Source organism: Oncorhynchus mykiss, chromosome 15, assembly GCF_057628025.1.
Source record: "Oncorhynchus mykiss isolate SJ-2025 chromosome 15, ASM5762802v1, whole genome shotgun sequence".
Classification (NCBI taxonomy): domain Eukaryota; kingdom Metazoa; phylum Chordata; class Actinopteri; order Salmoniformes; family Salmonidae; genus Oncorhynchus; species Oncorhynchus mykiss.
In genome coordinates, this window is record NC_143036.1 from 51201624 (window position 1) to 51214412 (window position 12789).

A 12789-nucleotide genomic window follows, 5' to 3' on the forward strand; every position below is an offset into this window, starting at 1 on the left:
TATTTGAGCTGTTCTTTCCATAATATGGACTTGGTCTTTTACCAAATAGGGCTATCTTCTAAATGCCACCCCTACCTTATCACAACACAACTGACTGTCTCAATGCATTAAGAAGGAAAGAAATGCCACAAATGAACTTTTAACAAGGCACAACTGCTAAATGAAATGCATTCCAGGTGATTACCTCGTGATGCTGGTTGAGGGAATGCCAAGAGTGTGCAAAGCTGTCATCAAGGCAAAGGGTGGCTACTCTGAAGAATCTCAAATATAAAAAACATTTTGATTTATTGAACAATTTTTTGGTTAGTACGTGATTCCATATGTGTTATTTCATAGTTTTGTTGTCTTCACTATTATTCTTCAATGTAGAAAATAGTAAAAAATAAAGAAAACCCTTGAATGAGTAGGTGTGTCCAAACTTTTGACTGGCACTGTATGTGTGAAATTTGTTTTGATGTAGAATGGACCATTATCATGCACCTATATCGAAATGGGGCAGCAGGAAAAAATACATGTCATCTATGTACTTAAATAGCGGATGGAGGACGCTTTTCCCGTGGTTCATTTTCATGCCAGCCAGGTAAGCTACCCTCCTGTTGTAAATATAAGCAATGTGCTTAATATTAGGAAAGTTGAGAAATAAATAAATACAGTAGGCATAGCCAATGGAAAGCTGACGGGATCCTCCTCTTTTTAGTAGAGGCCATCACTTTGTTTTCTCAAGCAATTGCATAGCCTACGGAAATGTTGCGCAACATGAGCTCATGAAGTGTTTGATTTAACTTTCGATTACATTTGCATTGATGTCAGAGTGATTAGAGGGACAATAAAGTGCTGACTACCATTGGGCTACTAATGACAGCATCAGAGCTAGAAGAAGCCTAATTACCGTGACTAAACAGTCACATGGAATTTGACTGCCTTCATGACGGTGTGTGGCTGTAATACGGTCCACACAACAGCCCTAGTCATACCTAACTTCCCCAGTGGCTTTCCACCGCCCCAGTGCCTTTCCATAGTCTCAGGACTACCTGGCCTGATGACTCCTTGCTGTCCCCAGTCCATCTGATAATGCTATAATGCTGCTGCTCCAGTTTCAACTGTTCTGCCTGCGGCTATGGAACCCTGACCTGTTCACTGCACGTGCTACCTTGTTTTGAACACCCTCTCTACCGCACCTGCTGTCTCTAACTCTGAATGATCGGCTATGAAAAGCCAACTGACATTTACTCCTGAGGTGCTGACCTGTTGCACCCTCTACAACCACTGTGATTATGATCTGACCCTGTAGGTCATCTATGAACATTTGAACATCTTGGCCATGTACTGTTATAATTGCCACCCAGCACAGCCAGAAGAGGACTGGCCACCCCTCAGAGCCTGGTTCCTCTAAGTTTCTTCCTAGGTTCCTGAGTTTTTCCTAGCCACCATGCTTCTACACCTACAGTGCCTTGCGAAAGTATTCGGCCCCCTTGAACTTTGCAACCTTTTGCCACATTTCAGGCTTCAAACATAAAGATATAAAACTGTATTTTTTTGTGAAGAATCAACAAGTGGGACACAATCATGAAGTGGAACGACATTTATTGGATATTTCAAACTTTTTTAACAAATCAAAAACTGAAAAATTGGGCGTGCAAAATTATTCAGCCCCCTTAAGTTAATACTTTGTAGTGCCACCTTTTGCTGCGATTACAGCTGTAAGTCGCTTGGGGTATGTCTCTATCAGTTTTGCACATCGAGAGACTGAATTTTTTTCCCATTCCTCCTTGCAAAACAGCTCGAGCTCAGTGAGGTTGGATGGAGAGCATTTGTGAACAGCAGTTTTCAGTTCTTTCCACAGATTCTCGATTGGATTCAGGTCTGGACTTTGACTTGGCCATTCTAACACCTGGATATGTTTATTTTTGAACCATTCCATTATAGATTTTGCTTTATGTTTTGGATCATTGTCTTGTTGGAAGACAAATCTCCGTCCCAGTCTCAGGTCTTTTGCAGACTCCATCAGGTTTTCTTCCAGAATGGTCCTGTATTTGGCTCCATCCATCTTCCCATCAATTTGAACCATATTCCATGTCCCTGCTGAAGAAAAGCAGGCCCAAACCATGATGCTGCCACCACCATGTTTGACAGTGGGGATGGTGTGTTCAGGGTGATGAGCTGTGTTGCTTTTACGCCAAACATAACGTTTTGCATTGTTGCCAAAACGTTCAATTTTGGTTTAATCTAACCAGAGCACCTTCTTCCACATGTTTGGTGTGTCTCTCAGGTGGCTTGTGGCAAACTTTAAACAACACTTTTTATGGATATCTTTAAGAAATGGCTTTCTTCTTGCCACTCTTCCATAAAGGCCAGATTTGTGCAATATACGACTGATTGTTGTCCTATGGACAGAGTCTCCCACCTCAGCTGTAGATCTCTGCAGTTCATCCAGAGTGATCATGGGCCTCTTGGCTGCATCTCTGATCAGTCTTCTCCTTGTATGAGCTGAAAGTTTAGAGGGACGGCCAGGTCTTGGTAGATTTGCAGTGGTCTGATACTCCTTCCATTTCAATATTATCGCTTGCACAGTGCTCCTTGGGATGTTTAAAGCTTGGGAAATCTTTTGTATCCAAATCCGGCTTTAAACTTCTTCACAACAGTATCTCGGACCTGCCTGGTGTGTTCCTTGTTCTTCATGATGCTCTCTGCGCTTTTGACGGACCTCTGAGACTATCACAGTGCAGGTGCATTTATACGGAGACTTGATTACACACAGGTGGATTGTATTTATCTTCATTAGTCATTTAGGTCAACATTGGATCATTCAGAGATCCTCACTGAACTTCTGGAGAGAGTTTGCTGCACTGAAAGTAAAGGGGCTGAATAATTTTACACGCCCAATTTTTCAGTTTTTGATTTGTTAAAAAAGTTTGAAATATCCAATAAATGTGGTATCACTTCATGATTGTGTCCCACTTGTAGTTGATTCTTCACAAAAAAATACAGTTTTATATCTTTATGTTTGAAGCCTGAAATGTGGCAAAAGGTTGCAAAGTTCAAGGAGGCCGAATACTTTGCAAGGCACTGTACATTGTTTGCTGTTTGGGGTTTTATGCTGTGTTTCTGTACAGCACTTTTGACATCAGCTGATGCAAAAATGGCTTCATAAATACATTTGATTGACTACACACACAGCGGCACACTCTAGCCATTGTGCTGACACAGCGCAGCTGCTAATTTTTTTAGGGGGGGGCACAAACCTGTCTTGTCACTTGTACTTTTTTGCTATTTTTATATAGGTACAATTTTAAACTGAGTCGGCTAAGGTTGGGGGCACAAATTTAAACTGAGGCCCCCTTTCGCCCCCAGGTGGAGCCGGGTACGCTCAACAAATACCCAGGCAGACATTTTCTGTCCTCACTACTACTACAACCTCAAACATCTTTCCAAGCACAGTTCCAGCAATGTAGGTATTTTAGTAACAAGGCCAGCAGCGTACAGCTTGGCTTGGCTCAGCAGTTTGAAAAGGGTATTGCTGCGGTCTCTGTCTCTCCCTCCTTCTCACAACAGCAGTCTATATTAAAGCCATATAACTTTTCTCTAGTCTCCTACAACCTCATGTCCTGTATTAAATTAATACTACCTTTGCAGGGGAAATAGATTTTATTGATAATATTATGGTAATGGAATGCAAATTGCTCCGGCAGAATTTACTTAACTCAAGAGCTGTTTTCAATTGAACAAAAAACTGAAAAGAGGGGAGCGGTTTGTTAATTGAGGGATAATTCAGTAAAAATAGCTAAAGTATTCACATTTATTCTTGAAATACCTTCAATACACTGAGTAGTAGATTATTGAGCTTCCTATCCAGGGTGTGTACTTATCCAAGGTTTTACTTTTCACCCATTTATCCCCTCTATTTCAAAACTTTATTGACCTGGGAGCACTAGGGCTCCTGTGATATCATAGGATGAGAACGCTGCTTACCTCCCCCGGAACACTTGAATAGAGAGTTTGGCACCTGTCGGGCTTTTCTTGCTCAGTGTTCCCTCATCATTGAGCTGTAGCCCTCCTCCTTCCCCTTGGACCACTAAGATAGCGTACCTCATCACGCTGATGTCCGGGAGGGCTCTCGCCTGGGCTACGGCAGTGTGGGAACAATGGTCAGCCATTTGCTTCAGTCTGGAGGAGTTTGTGGCGGAGGTGAAGAAAGTGATGCTCCATCGTCCGGGAGAGAGGCTGCCCGGAAGTTTCTCCAGCATGACTTCCACAGTGTGGCAGACTATGCAGTGGATTTCTGCACGTTGGCAGCTGAGAGTGCCTGGAATCCAGGATCGCTGTTCGACATGTTCCTGCACGGAGTATCGGAGGAAGTAAAGGACGAGCTTGCAGCCCGGGAACTACCGACGGCTCTCGACTTGCTCATTGCCTTGACCATTCAGATCGATGTGCGACTACGGGAGCGAAGGAAGGAGAGGAGGTTCGATTTCTCTCGCCCGCCCAAGGCTTCCAACTCGCCTCCGAGACATCCCGGAAGTCCCTGACGGCTCCGTTGCCGAGAGAACCAGAGGCTACCCGAGTTCCCCCGAGAGTCTCCAAAGTCTGCCAATTCACCTCTTCCCGAGCTGATACAACTAGGCAGAGCTAGGCTGTCCCTAGCCGGACAGCTATACAGGCTTCACACGAAGACTTGCCTGTATTGTGGGACTACTGGTCATTTCGTGGCCACATGTCCACAAAAAAAACAAAAAAAAAACAGGCTCACCGGTAGGAGCGAGTACTCTGGTGGAACATTTCCTCCCTTTTGGTGGCATACCATGGTTCCTGACGTCACTGCGGTTGTCGACACATGCACGATCTGTGCGCCGAACACGATTCCCCGGCAAGCTCTGGCTGGTCTCCTTCAACCTCTGCCTGTTCCTCATCGTCCCTGGTCTCACATATCCCTGGACTTTGTCACCGGTCTCTCACTCTCTCTATCAGTGATTATTACTATTAAAGCAAAGTAAACAATCGATAACTGTACATGTACCTAAACAGCTTTGTGCTGTATTATCTAATGCATGCATACAGCATATTTTATTCAGAATTATGATAATTACCTATCCATCAAACATCGACTATGACTGAATCAGAAGTGTGTGTGTCAGAGCTCTGTGTAAGATGACTACGCAAACAATTTGGAATTTCCAACACATTGTTGCTTATAAAAACAAGAAGCAATGCAGTCAGTCTTTGCTCAACTTTTAGCAAAAGCAAATGTGCCGCTAATTTCTGAGCCAGCTGCAGCTTATTTGAGTTTTTATTTAACCTTTATTTAACCAGAAAGGGCTCATTGAGATTTTAAAATCTCTTTTTCAAGAGCATCCTGGCCAAGATAGGCAGCACCAAGTCATCACAAACATTACAGACAAACATGAAAACCTACAAGTAAATCTAGTAAAAACCATAGAATTCACAAGAGTATAACAAAATCAAAAACAGCCAATTAAAAACATTGACAGGTCAGGGAATCAGCCTCAAGATCATTCATCAGTGATTTAAAAATACCAAATCGGGACAAGTTCTTCCAGTTTAAAAGCATTTGGAAGGCGTTCCACGACGATGGCGCAGAGTACATAAAAGCTCTTTTACCAAATTCAGTTCGGACATTTGGAACAGTTAGCAGGATAAAGTCCAGCAAACGAAGAGAGTACCCACCACATTTCTGAACAATAAAAATGCCCAAATAAAAAAGGTAGTAAACCCAAAATGGCTTTGTAAATAAAAGTATACCAGTAACTGAGCCTACGAGTGACTAGGTCCTTCTTCGTAGCACTTGACCATATGACTGGACAATAATCAAGATAAGCTAAAAACTAGAGCCTGCAGGTCCTGAATATGACTGCACGTCACATATTGTGTGTATTGACATTCATACTGCACTGTACAGCTTTACCTAAGGATTGGGGATCAATGAAATGGTGCATCAGTCTACTCAATACCCAAGATATTTTTTCCCAACGTCCTCAGAGGTATCAGACTCCAAAACATCCACACAGTATTGTTTTTCCTCGGGAATAGTGTTCAATACACATAGGTTGACAATACATGTGGCTCAATTCACAGTTGTTTCAGAGTCCCCCAACAAGAGCTACGATGCTAATGTTCTCTGGGTGCCACTGAGTAGACCGATACACCATGTCATTGAGCCACAATCCATAGGTAAGGCTGTACAATGAAATAAGTAGGCCCCCAATGCAATTCTAAAGTATAATACATCCAGTGTGATTTCAACAGATTTTTGTCAAATTAACAAATTGTCTTTTGTTGATTTTATATAACCACATTCCAACCTCATTTAGCATGATTTATTCAATGATGGCATAATTCTACTATTTGTATTCATTTGCATCACTGAAAATGACATACTTTTATTTTGTAGGCTAGCTGCAAAGTCCACTATTGTGGCTAATCCTTATTGTGGCTAGCTTCACATAGATGGGCCCGACCAACATTAATCAAATAAGAACTGTCTTATAAATTAGGGTTATTTTAGATGGTGACACCTAGCTATATAGTTAGCTAGCTAACTATATAGCTACTGAAACAGATGTCGTTTTGCTATGTTTTTGGGGAAGAACATTGTTTGCATCCATGAGCTAGCTAGTTGTTTTTATGACCAGCACTGTGTGTGCGTGTAACCTTTATTTAACTTGGCAAGTCACTTAAGAACAAATTCTTCCTATGGGACTCCCAATCACGGCCAGATGTGATAGAGCCTGGATTCGAACCAGGGACTGTAGTGACGCATCTTGCACTGAGATGCAGTGCCTTAGACCGCTGCGTCCATGTGTGTGTTAACGATTTAACATGTTTGGATAGGTGGAAAAGCGTGCCCAGAGTAAACTGCCTGCTACTCAGGCCCAGAAGCTAATATATGCATGTTATTAGTAGATTTGGATAGAAAACACTCTGAAGTTTCTAAAACTGTTTGAATGATGTTTGTGAGTATAACAGAACTCATATGGCAGGTGAAAGCCTGAGAAAAATCCACCAGAAACTGGGAAATCTGAGGTTTGTAGTTTTTAAAATCTTTGCCATTCCAATAGAGAGTGTAAACAGGGTCATTATGGGTCATTACAATTCCATAGGCTTCCACTAGATGTCAACAGTCTTTAGAACTTTGTTTGAGGCTTCTACTGTGAAGTGGGGGCGAATGAGAGGGGATTGAGCCAAGTGTCTGGCAGAGTGCCACAGGCTCGTGAGGCGCGGTCACGAGAGAGTTAGCTCTTGTTCCATTGCTTTTCTACAGACAATGGAATTCTCCGGTTGGAACATTATTGAAGATTTATGATAAAAACATCCTGAAGATTGATTCTATACTTAGTTTTACAAGTTTCTACGACCTGTAATATAACTTTTTGAACTTTTCGTCTAACGTTCGGCTGGACCTGAACGCGCGTTTGGATTTGTTTACCAAACGCCCTAACAAAAGAAGCAATTTGGACATAAATGATTAACTTCATCGAACAAATCAAACATTTATTGTGGAACTGGGATTCCTGGGAGTGCATTCTATTCTGATGAAGATCATCAAAGGTAAGTGAATATTTATAATGCTATTTCTGACTAATGTTGACTACACAATATGGCAGATATCTTTTTGGCTGCTTTGTTGTCTGAACGCTGTACTCAGATTATTGGTTTATGGTTTGCTTTTTCCGTAATTAAAAAAAAAAAATCTGACACCGCGGTTGCATTAAGGAGAAGTATCTCTCTCATTCCATGTATAACACTTGTATTTTTATCAACATTTATGATGAGTATTTCTGTAAATTGATGTGGCTCTCTGCACAATCACAGCATATTTTAGAACTACAGAGCGTAACGCGACAATGTAAAATGAGATTTTTTGATATAAATATGCACTTTAGCGAACATGCATATATTGTGTAACATGAAGTCCTATGAGTGTCATCTGATTAAGATCATCAAAGGTTAGTGATTCATTTTATCTCTATTTGTGCTTTTTGTGGCTGGAAAAATGGCTGTGTTTTTCTGTGACTTGGTGGTGACCTAACATAATCGTTTGTGGTGCTTTCGCTGTAAAGCATTTTTTAAATCAGACACTGTTGCTGGATTAATGAGAATTGTATCTTTAAAATTGTGTAAAATGCTTGTATGCTTGAGGAATTTTAAGTATGAGATTTTTCTTGTTTTGAATTTTGCGCCCTGCACTTTCTCTGGCTGTTGGCGAGGTGGGACGCTACCGTCCCACATATCCCAGATAGGTTAACAGTTCTAACAGACAGTTTCTTAACAGGTGCATGTTTATCAATAATTGGAAGAAGCAATTTTATAAATCATCAAGTTCAGCGTCTGGATGCTCCTCATTAATCACATCAGACCAACAAATATTTTTAACATCATCCACATAAGAGTCACAGCAAAATCTTTTATATGATTTCTTATACACTATTTTAGGCCAGCTTTTGGAACCTTGGCTTTCCTGGATATAGCCAATGGTGTATCAGTGAGTATCCAATGGCTACGGATGTGGATGATCTTGTTCCTGTAGTGTTTGTAAACACCCTGGTAGGTTGATTAATAGCCTGAACCATATTACAGACACTGGTAACCGTTATAAGCTTCCTCGAGCAGGCAGCTTGAAGAAAACCAGTCAATATTCAGTTCCCCAAGAAAGAAGATCTCTCTGTTTATACCACATACCATCAAGCATTTCATTCACATTATCTAGATACTGACTGTTAGCACTTGGTGGTCTAAAACAACACCATAAAAGAATAGCGCTGAATTAAAAAAGTTAACTCATTACTGATAAGGGATAATGCGTAAATAAGAACATTTCGACAGAGGGATTTACTGACAGTGTTTTGCACTTTTGAAAGGTCTCTGAAAGGGCCAATACAACACAGTATCTACAAGTTTACTGAAATGACTATCACCATGGTGATTGCTATCCAAGAGGTGACATAGGAATGTGTGTGTGTGTGTGTGTGTGTGTGTGTCAGCTTACGTACAACCTCTCCTCCCCCACCTGTAAAATGAAATGAATGCTATGTTGTAATAATTATAGTATTTTTATTGTATTACTAATAATAACACGTATGTTACAGGCATGTGTGTGTATATGTGTGTTCATGTGAGCATGCAGGCATGTGTGGTTTGAAATGAGACCAAGAGTAGCACTCTGATGTGAGCAGGCCGTGCGGTGAAGAGCGTGGAGCACCCACAGGGGGTTGCCAGATTGGCCTTTGTTAATTATTTTAATTCCAGCTCATCACAGCTCTCTTCAACTGGCAAATCCTATTATAAAGACATACCCATTTGAAGAGATGTCAAGAAATTGCTTTCAGGCAGCTGATCTGAGCTTGAAGCAAGAGGATAGATTCTTCAAAAGTGCATGTGATGTTTTGAAAGCGAGACTAAAGAAATGCACAATATATGAAGTTTGTACACGTGTGTGTATGTGTGCCAGGCGCAGAACTTGCGGGGTGTGTGGGGGGGGGGGGTCATAACCCTCCCATTATTTGAAACTGCCCCCCCCCCCCACCAAAATAAAATACTATGAAGAATTTGATGTATTGGAAATAATTGATCATTAGAACGCATTCGTCAAAAGCCACAAAATACACTTGAATGGATTTCTGCAAATATGTAAAACACCATGGGAGTTGGCTACTTCCAGACACAATTGAGAGAACACCTCATTCTGGCCATTCTACTCGCCATAGCAGAGCTGGTTAAGCTGTTTACATGTTACAGAGAGCGTTCTTGACTACTTTTTTTTGCCTACGTTTACTGACCCCGGTCATATTCGTCGGGTGTTGCGTGTTTGTAAATTCATCAGCTGTTCTGCGCTCTGGCACACTCAGACAAGAGTGCTCTGAAATCTGAGTAGATAGCCATAGTGAATTTGCGAATGCAAAGGGTATGCTAACTGGATAACAGTCGTTCAAGTTCTTGCTAGATAACCAAATGACACCTGCATCTCTAGCTGTTTATAGCCACTGAAAAATATTATGAGGGGAAAAAGATCAGCTATTCACCCACTCCTCCAATGGCATGACACGGCATCCTCCTGGCAGCTAGCTAGCTAATGTTAGGCTCCGTGTTTCTAGCTTGCTACGCATACAGATACACTAGCCTATTAGCCACGTTATGACTTACGTGATCCTCGCCCTTTATAGTTTGATTGTATTGACATTCCCAGCCTTAGTTACATTCGTCAGTTTTTGTCCAGAATATTGAGTCATTGAAATTGAAACAGTGCATCTCGAATGGAGATGAACTCTTTCAGCTTTTTTACTGATATTATGATTGTCTGTTTGTTTCATATCTGCAAAGTAGTTAAAACACTGTCAGTTCCACTTTAAACTTTAGGTTACCAGTTACTCTGTGTGCTAAACCTAAAATGTTTTTGCAAATGGGAAGTAATAGTTGTACACTTCGATTGGGAAATGCTTAATGGTTGGCTAATTATGTCTGAGTGTATAGACTGCTTATCCTTTAAAATCATGCTGTGTGCGACTGCTGTCTTTGCCAAAAAAGTTCCCAGAACAGCCCGCCCAGCGAAGGAAAGGCACCCTGTGTGAAAAATTATAGTAAAAAGGCACAAACTTGATGCTCTAAGTCCACAACAATGCTTAAACCATATCAATCTGTTTGGGTGAGCTTGTCAGGGCCTGGCTCCCCATTGCTAGACAACTATTTTCAGGTCTTGCCATAGACTTTCAAGCAGCGTTAAGTCAAAAGTGTAATTCAGCCACTCAGGAAAATACTATCTTCTTGGTAAGCAACTCCAGTGTAGATTTGGCCTTGTGTTTTTTTGTAGGTTATTGTCCTGCTGAAACCTGAATTAATCTGGTGGACAGCAGACTGAACCAGGTTTTCCTCTAGGATTTTGCCTTTGCTTAGCGCCATTACTTTTGTTTTTTATCCTGAAAAATGCTTGTAACGATTACAAGCATACCCATAACATGATACAGCCACCACTATGCTTAAAAATATGGAGAGCGGTACTCAGTATTGTGTTGTATTGGAGTACAAACATAAGACTTTGTAATCCGGACAAAAAGTGAATTGCTTTGCCACATTTTTTAAGTATTACTTTAGTGCCTTATTGCAAACAGGATGCATGTTTGGGAATATTTTTATTCTGTACAGGCTTCCTTCTCTTCCCTCTATCAATTAGGTTAGTATTGTGGAGTAACTACAATGTTGATCCATTCTCAGTTTTGTTTTATCACAGCCATTAAACTTTGTTTTAAAGTCACCATTGGTGAAATCCCTGAGAGGTTTCCTTCCTCTACGGCAACTGAGTTAGAAAGGATGCCTGCACCTTTGTAGTGACTGGGCGTACTGATACACCATCCAAAGTCTAATAAATAACTTCACCATGCTCAAAGGGATATTGAATGTCTGCTTTATTTTTTACCCATCTACCAATAGTTGCCCTTCTTTGTGAGGCATTGGAAAACCTCCCTGGTCTTTGTGGTGTAATCTGTTTGAAATTCACTGCTCGACTGAGGGACCTTGCAGATAACTGTATGTGTGGGGGTACAGAGATGAGGTAGCCATTCAGAAATCATGCTAAACACTATTACTGCACACAGTCCAAGCAACTTCCTATGTGACTTGTTAAGCACATTTTTACTCCTGAACTTATTTAGGCTTGCATAACAAAGGGATTGAATACTTACTGACTCGAGACATTTCAGCTTTTCATTTTTAATTCACTTGTAAACATTTCTGAAAACATAATTCCCCTTTGACATCAAGGGGTGTTGTGTGTAGGCCAGTGTCACACAATCTCAATTGAACCCATTTTAAATTCAGGCTGTAACACAACAAAATGTGGAAAAGGTCAAGGGGTATGAACACTTTCTGAAGGCACTGTATACATGGGAGAAAGTGTGTTTATTGGTATTTTTGTCTTCAGGTCATGACAATGAACTGAGATGGGTCAATAATAATACACATTTCATGGACATCCCACACGGTCTTGTGTCTGGTGTGTCCAAGACTGAGATGTCCACAATAAATATGCGCAAGTGATTGTGTGTGTGTGGATGTAAATATGTCAGAGTAAATGACAGGTGAGTGACAGCCATGAGAAGTAGATCAGGGGTCAGGGTTAAAGTGATGATATAAAAATGGTAAACCAGTTATAATTGTGTGTGTGGGTGTGCATTCTATAATGGTCAGGTGAGGGAATACCATAAGAACTGGGTCAGGGTTAGCCTGCATATAGAATCATTTGTATTTTGTTGCCAATTACGCCATTTAGCAGACATTTTTATCCAAAGCGACTTACAGTCATGTATGTATACCTTTAACATACAGTTGGTCGCGAGAAATAAACCCACTCTCCTGGTGCCATGCTCTACCAACTGAGCTACAAAGGACCATACTGTCTATGGGTTTGAGATGTGAGCGTAGTGATGTTGTATAGCATGGAGGCTGGAGGTTAGATTGAAGCTGTATAATAGGGGTCAGAGGTTAGAGTTAATTGGTATAAAATGGAGGAACCGAGTTACTTACACGAGAGGTTTCTTCATCCGGCTGCCCAGCGATCCCACCACCTCTCCCAACGTACAGAACGCCTGGCCAAGGAAGTCCTACAGAAAATAGAGACATACGAGTTTATATATTTGGACACATTCTGGTGAAGTGGAAGATATAGGACACACACACGCACGCGCACATGCATGGGTGCACACATCCACACAAACCACACACAGCGGACTCCCATCCAATAGTGCGCATAGAATACTCTTTATGAAACACGACATGTGATTCATT

General features: G+C 41.2%; 1 protein-coding gene across 3 annotated transcripts in view; it reads right to left on the reverse strand.

Annotated features, from left to right (window-relative positions):
• Positions 1-12789, reverse strand: part of LOC110490170 (copine-8) — a 125232-nt gene that overhangs the window by 51192 nt on the left and 61251 nt on the right. For all 3 annotated transcript variants that reach the window (XM_090200262.1, XM_090200261.1, XM_090200264.1), the window contains one exon: positions 12529-12605. In XM_090200262.1, the coding sequence (XP_090056388.1) occupies positions 12529-12605 (77 nt within the window). The remainder of the gene's footprint in view (positions 1-12528; positions 12606-12789) is intronic.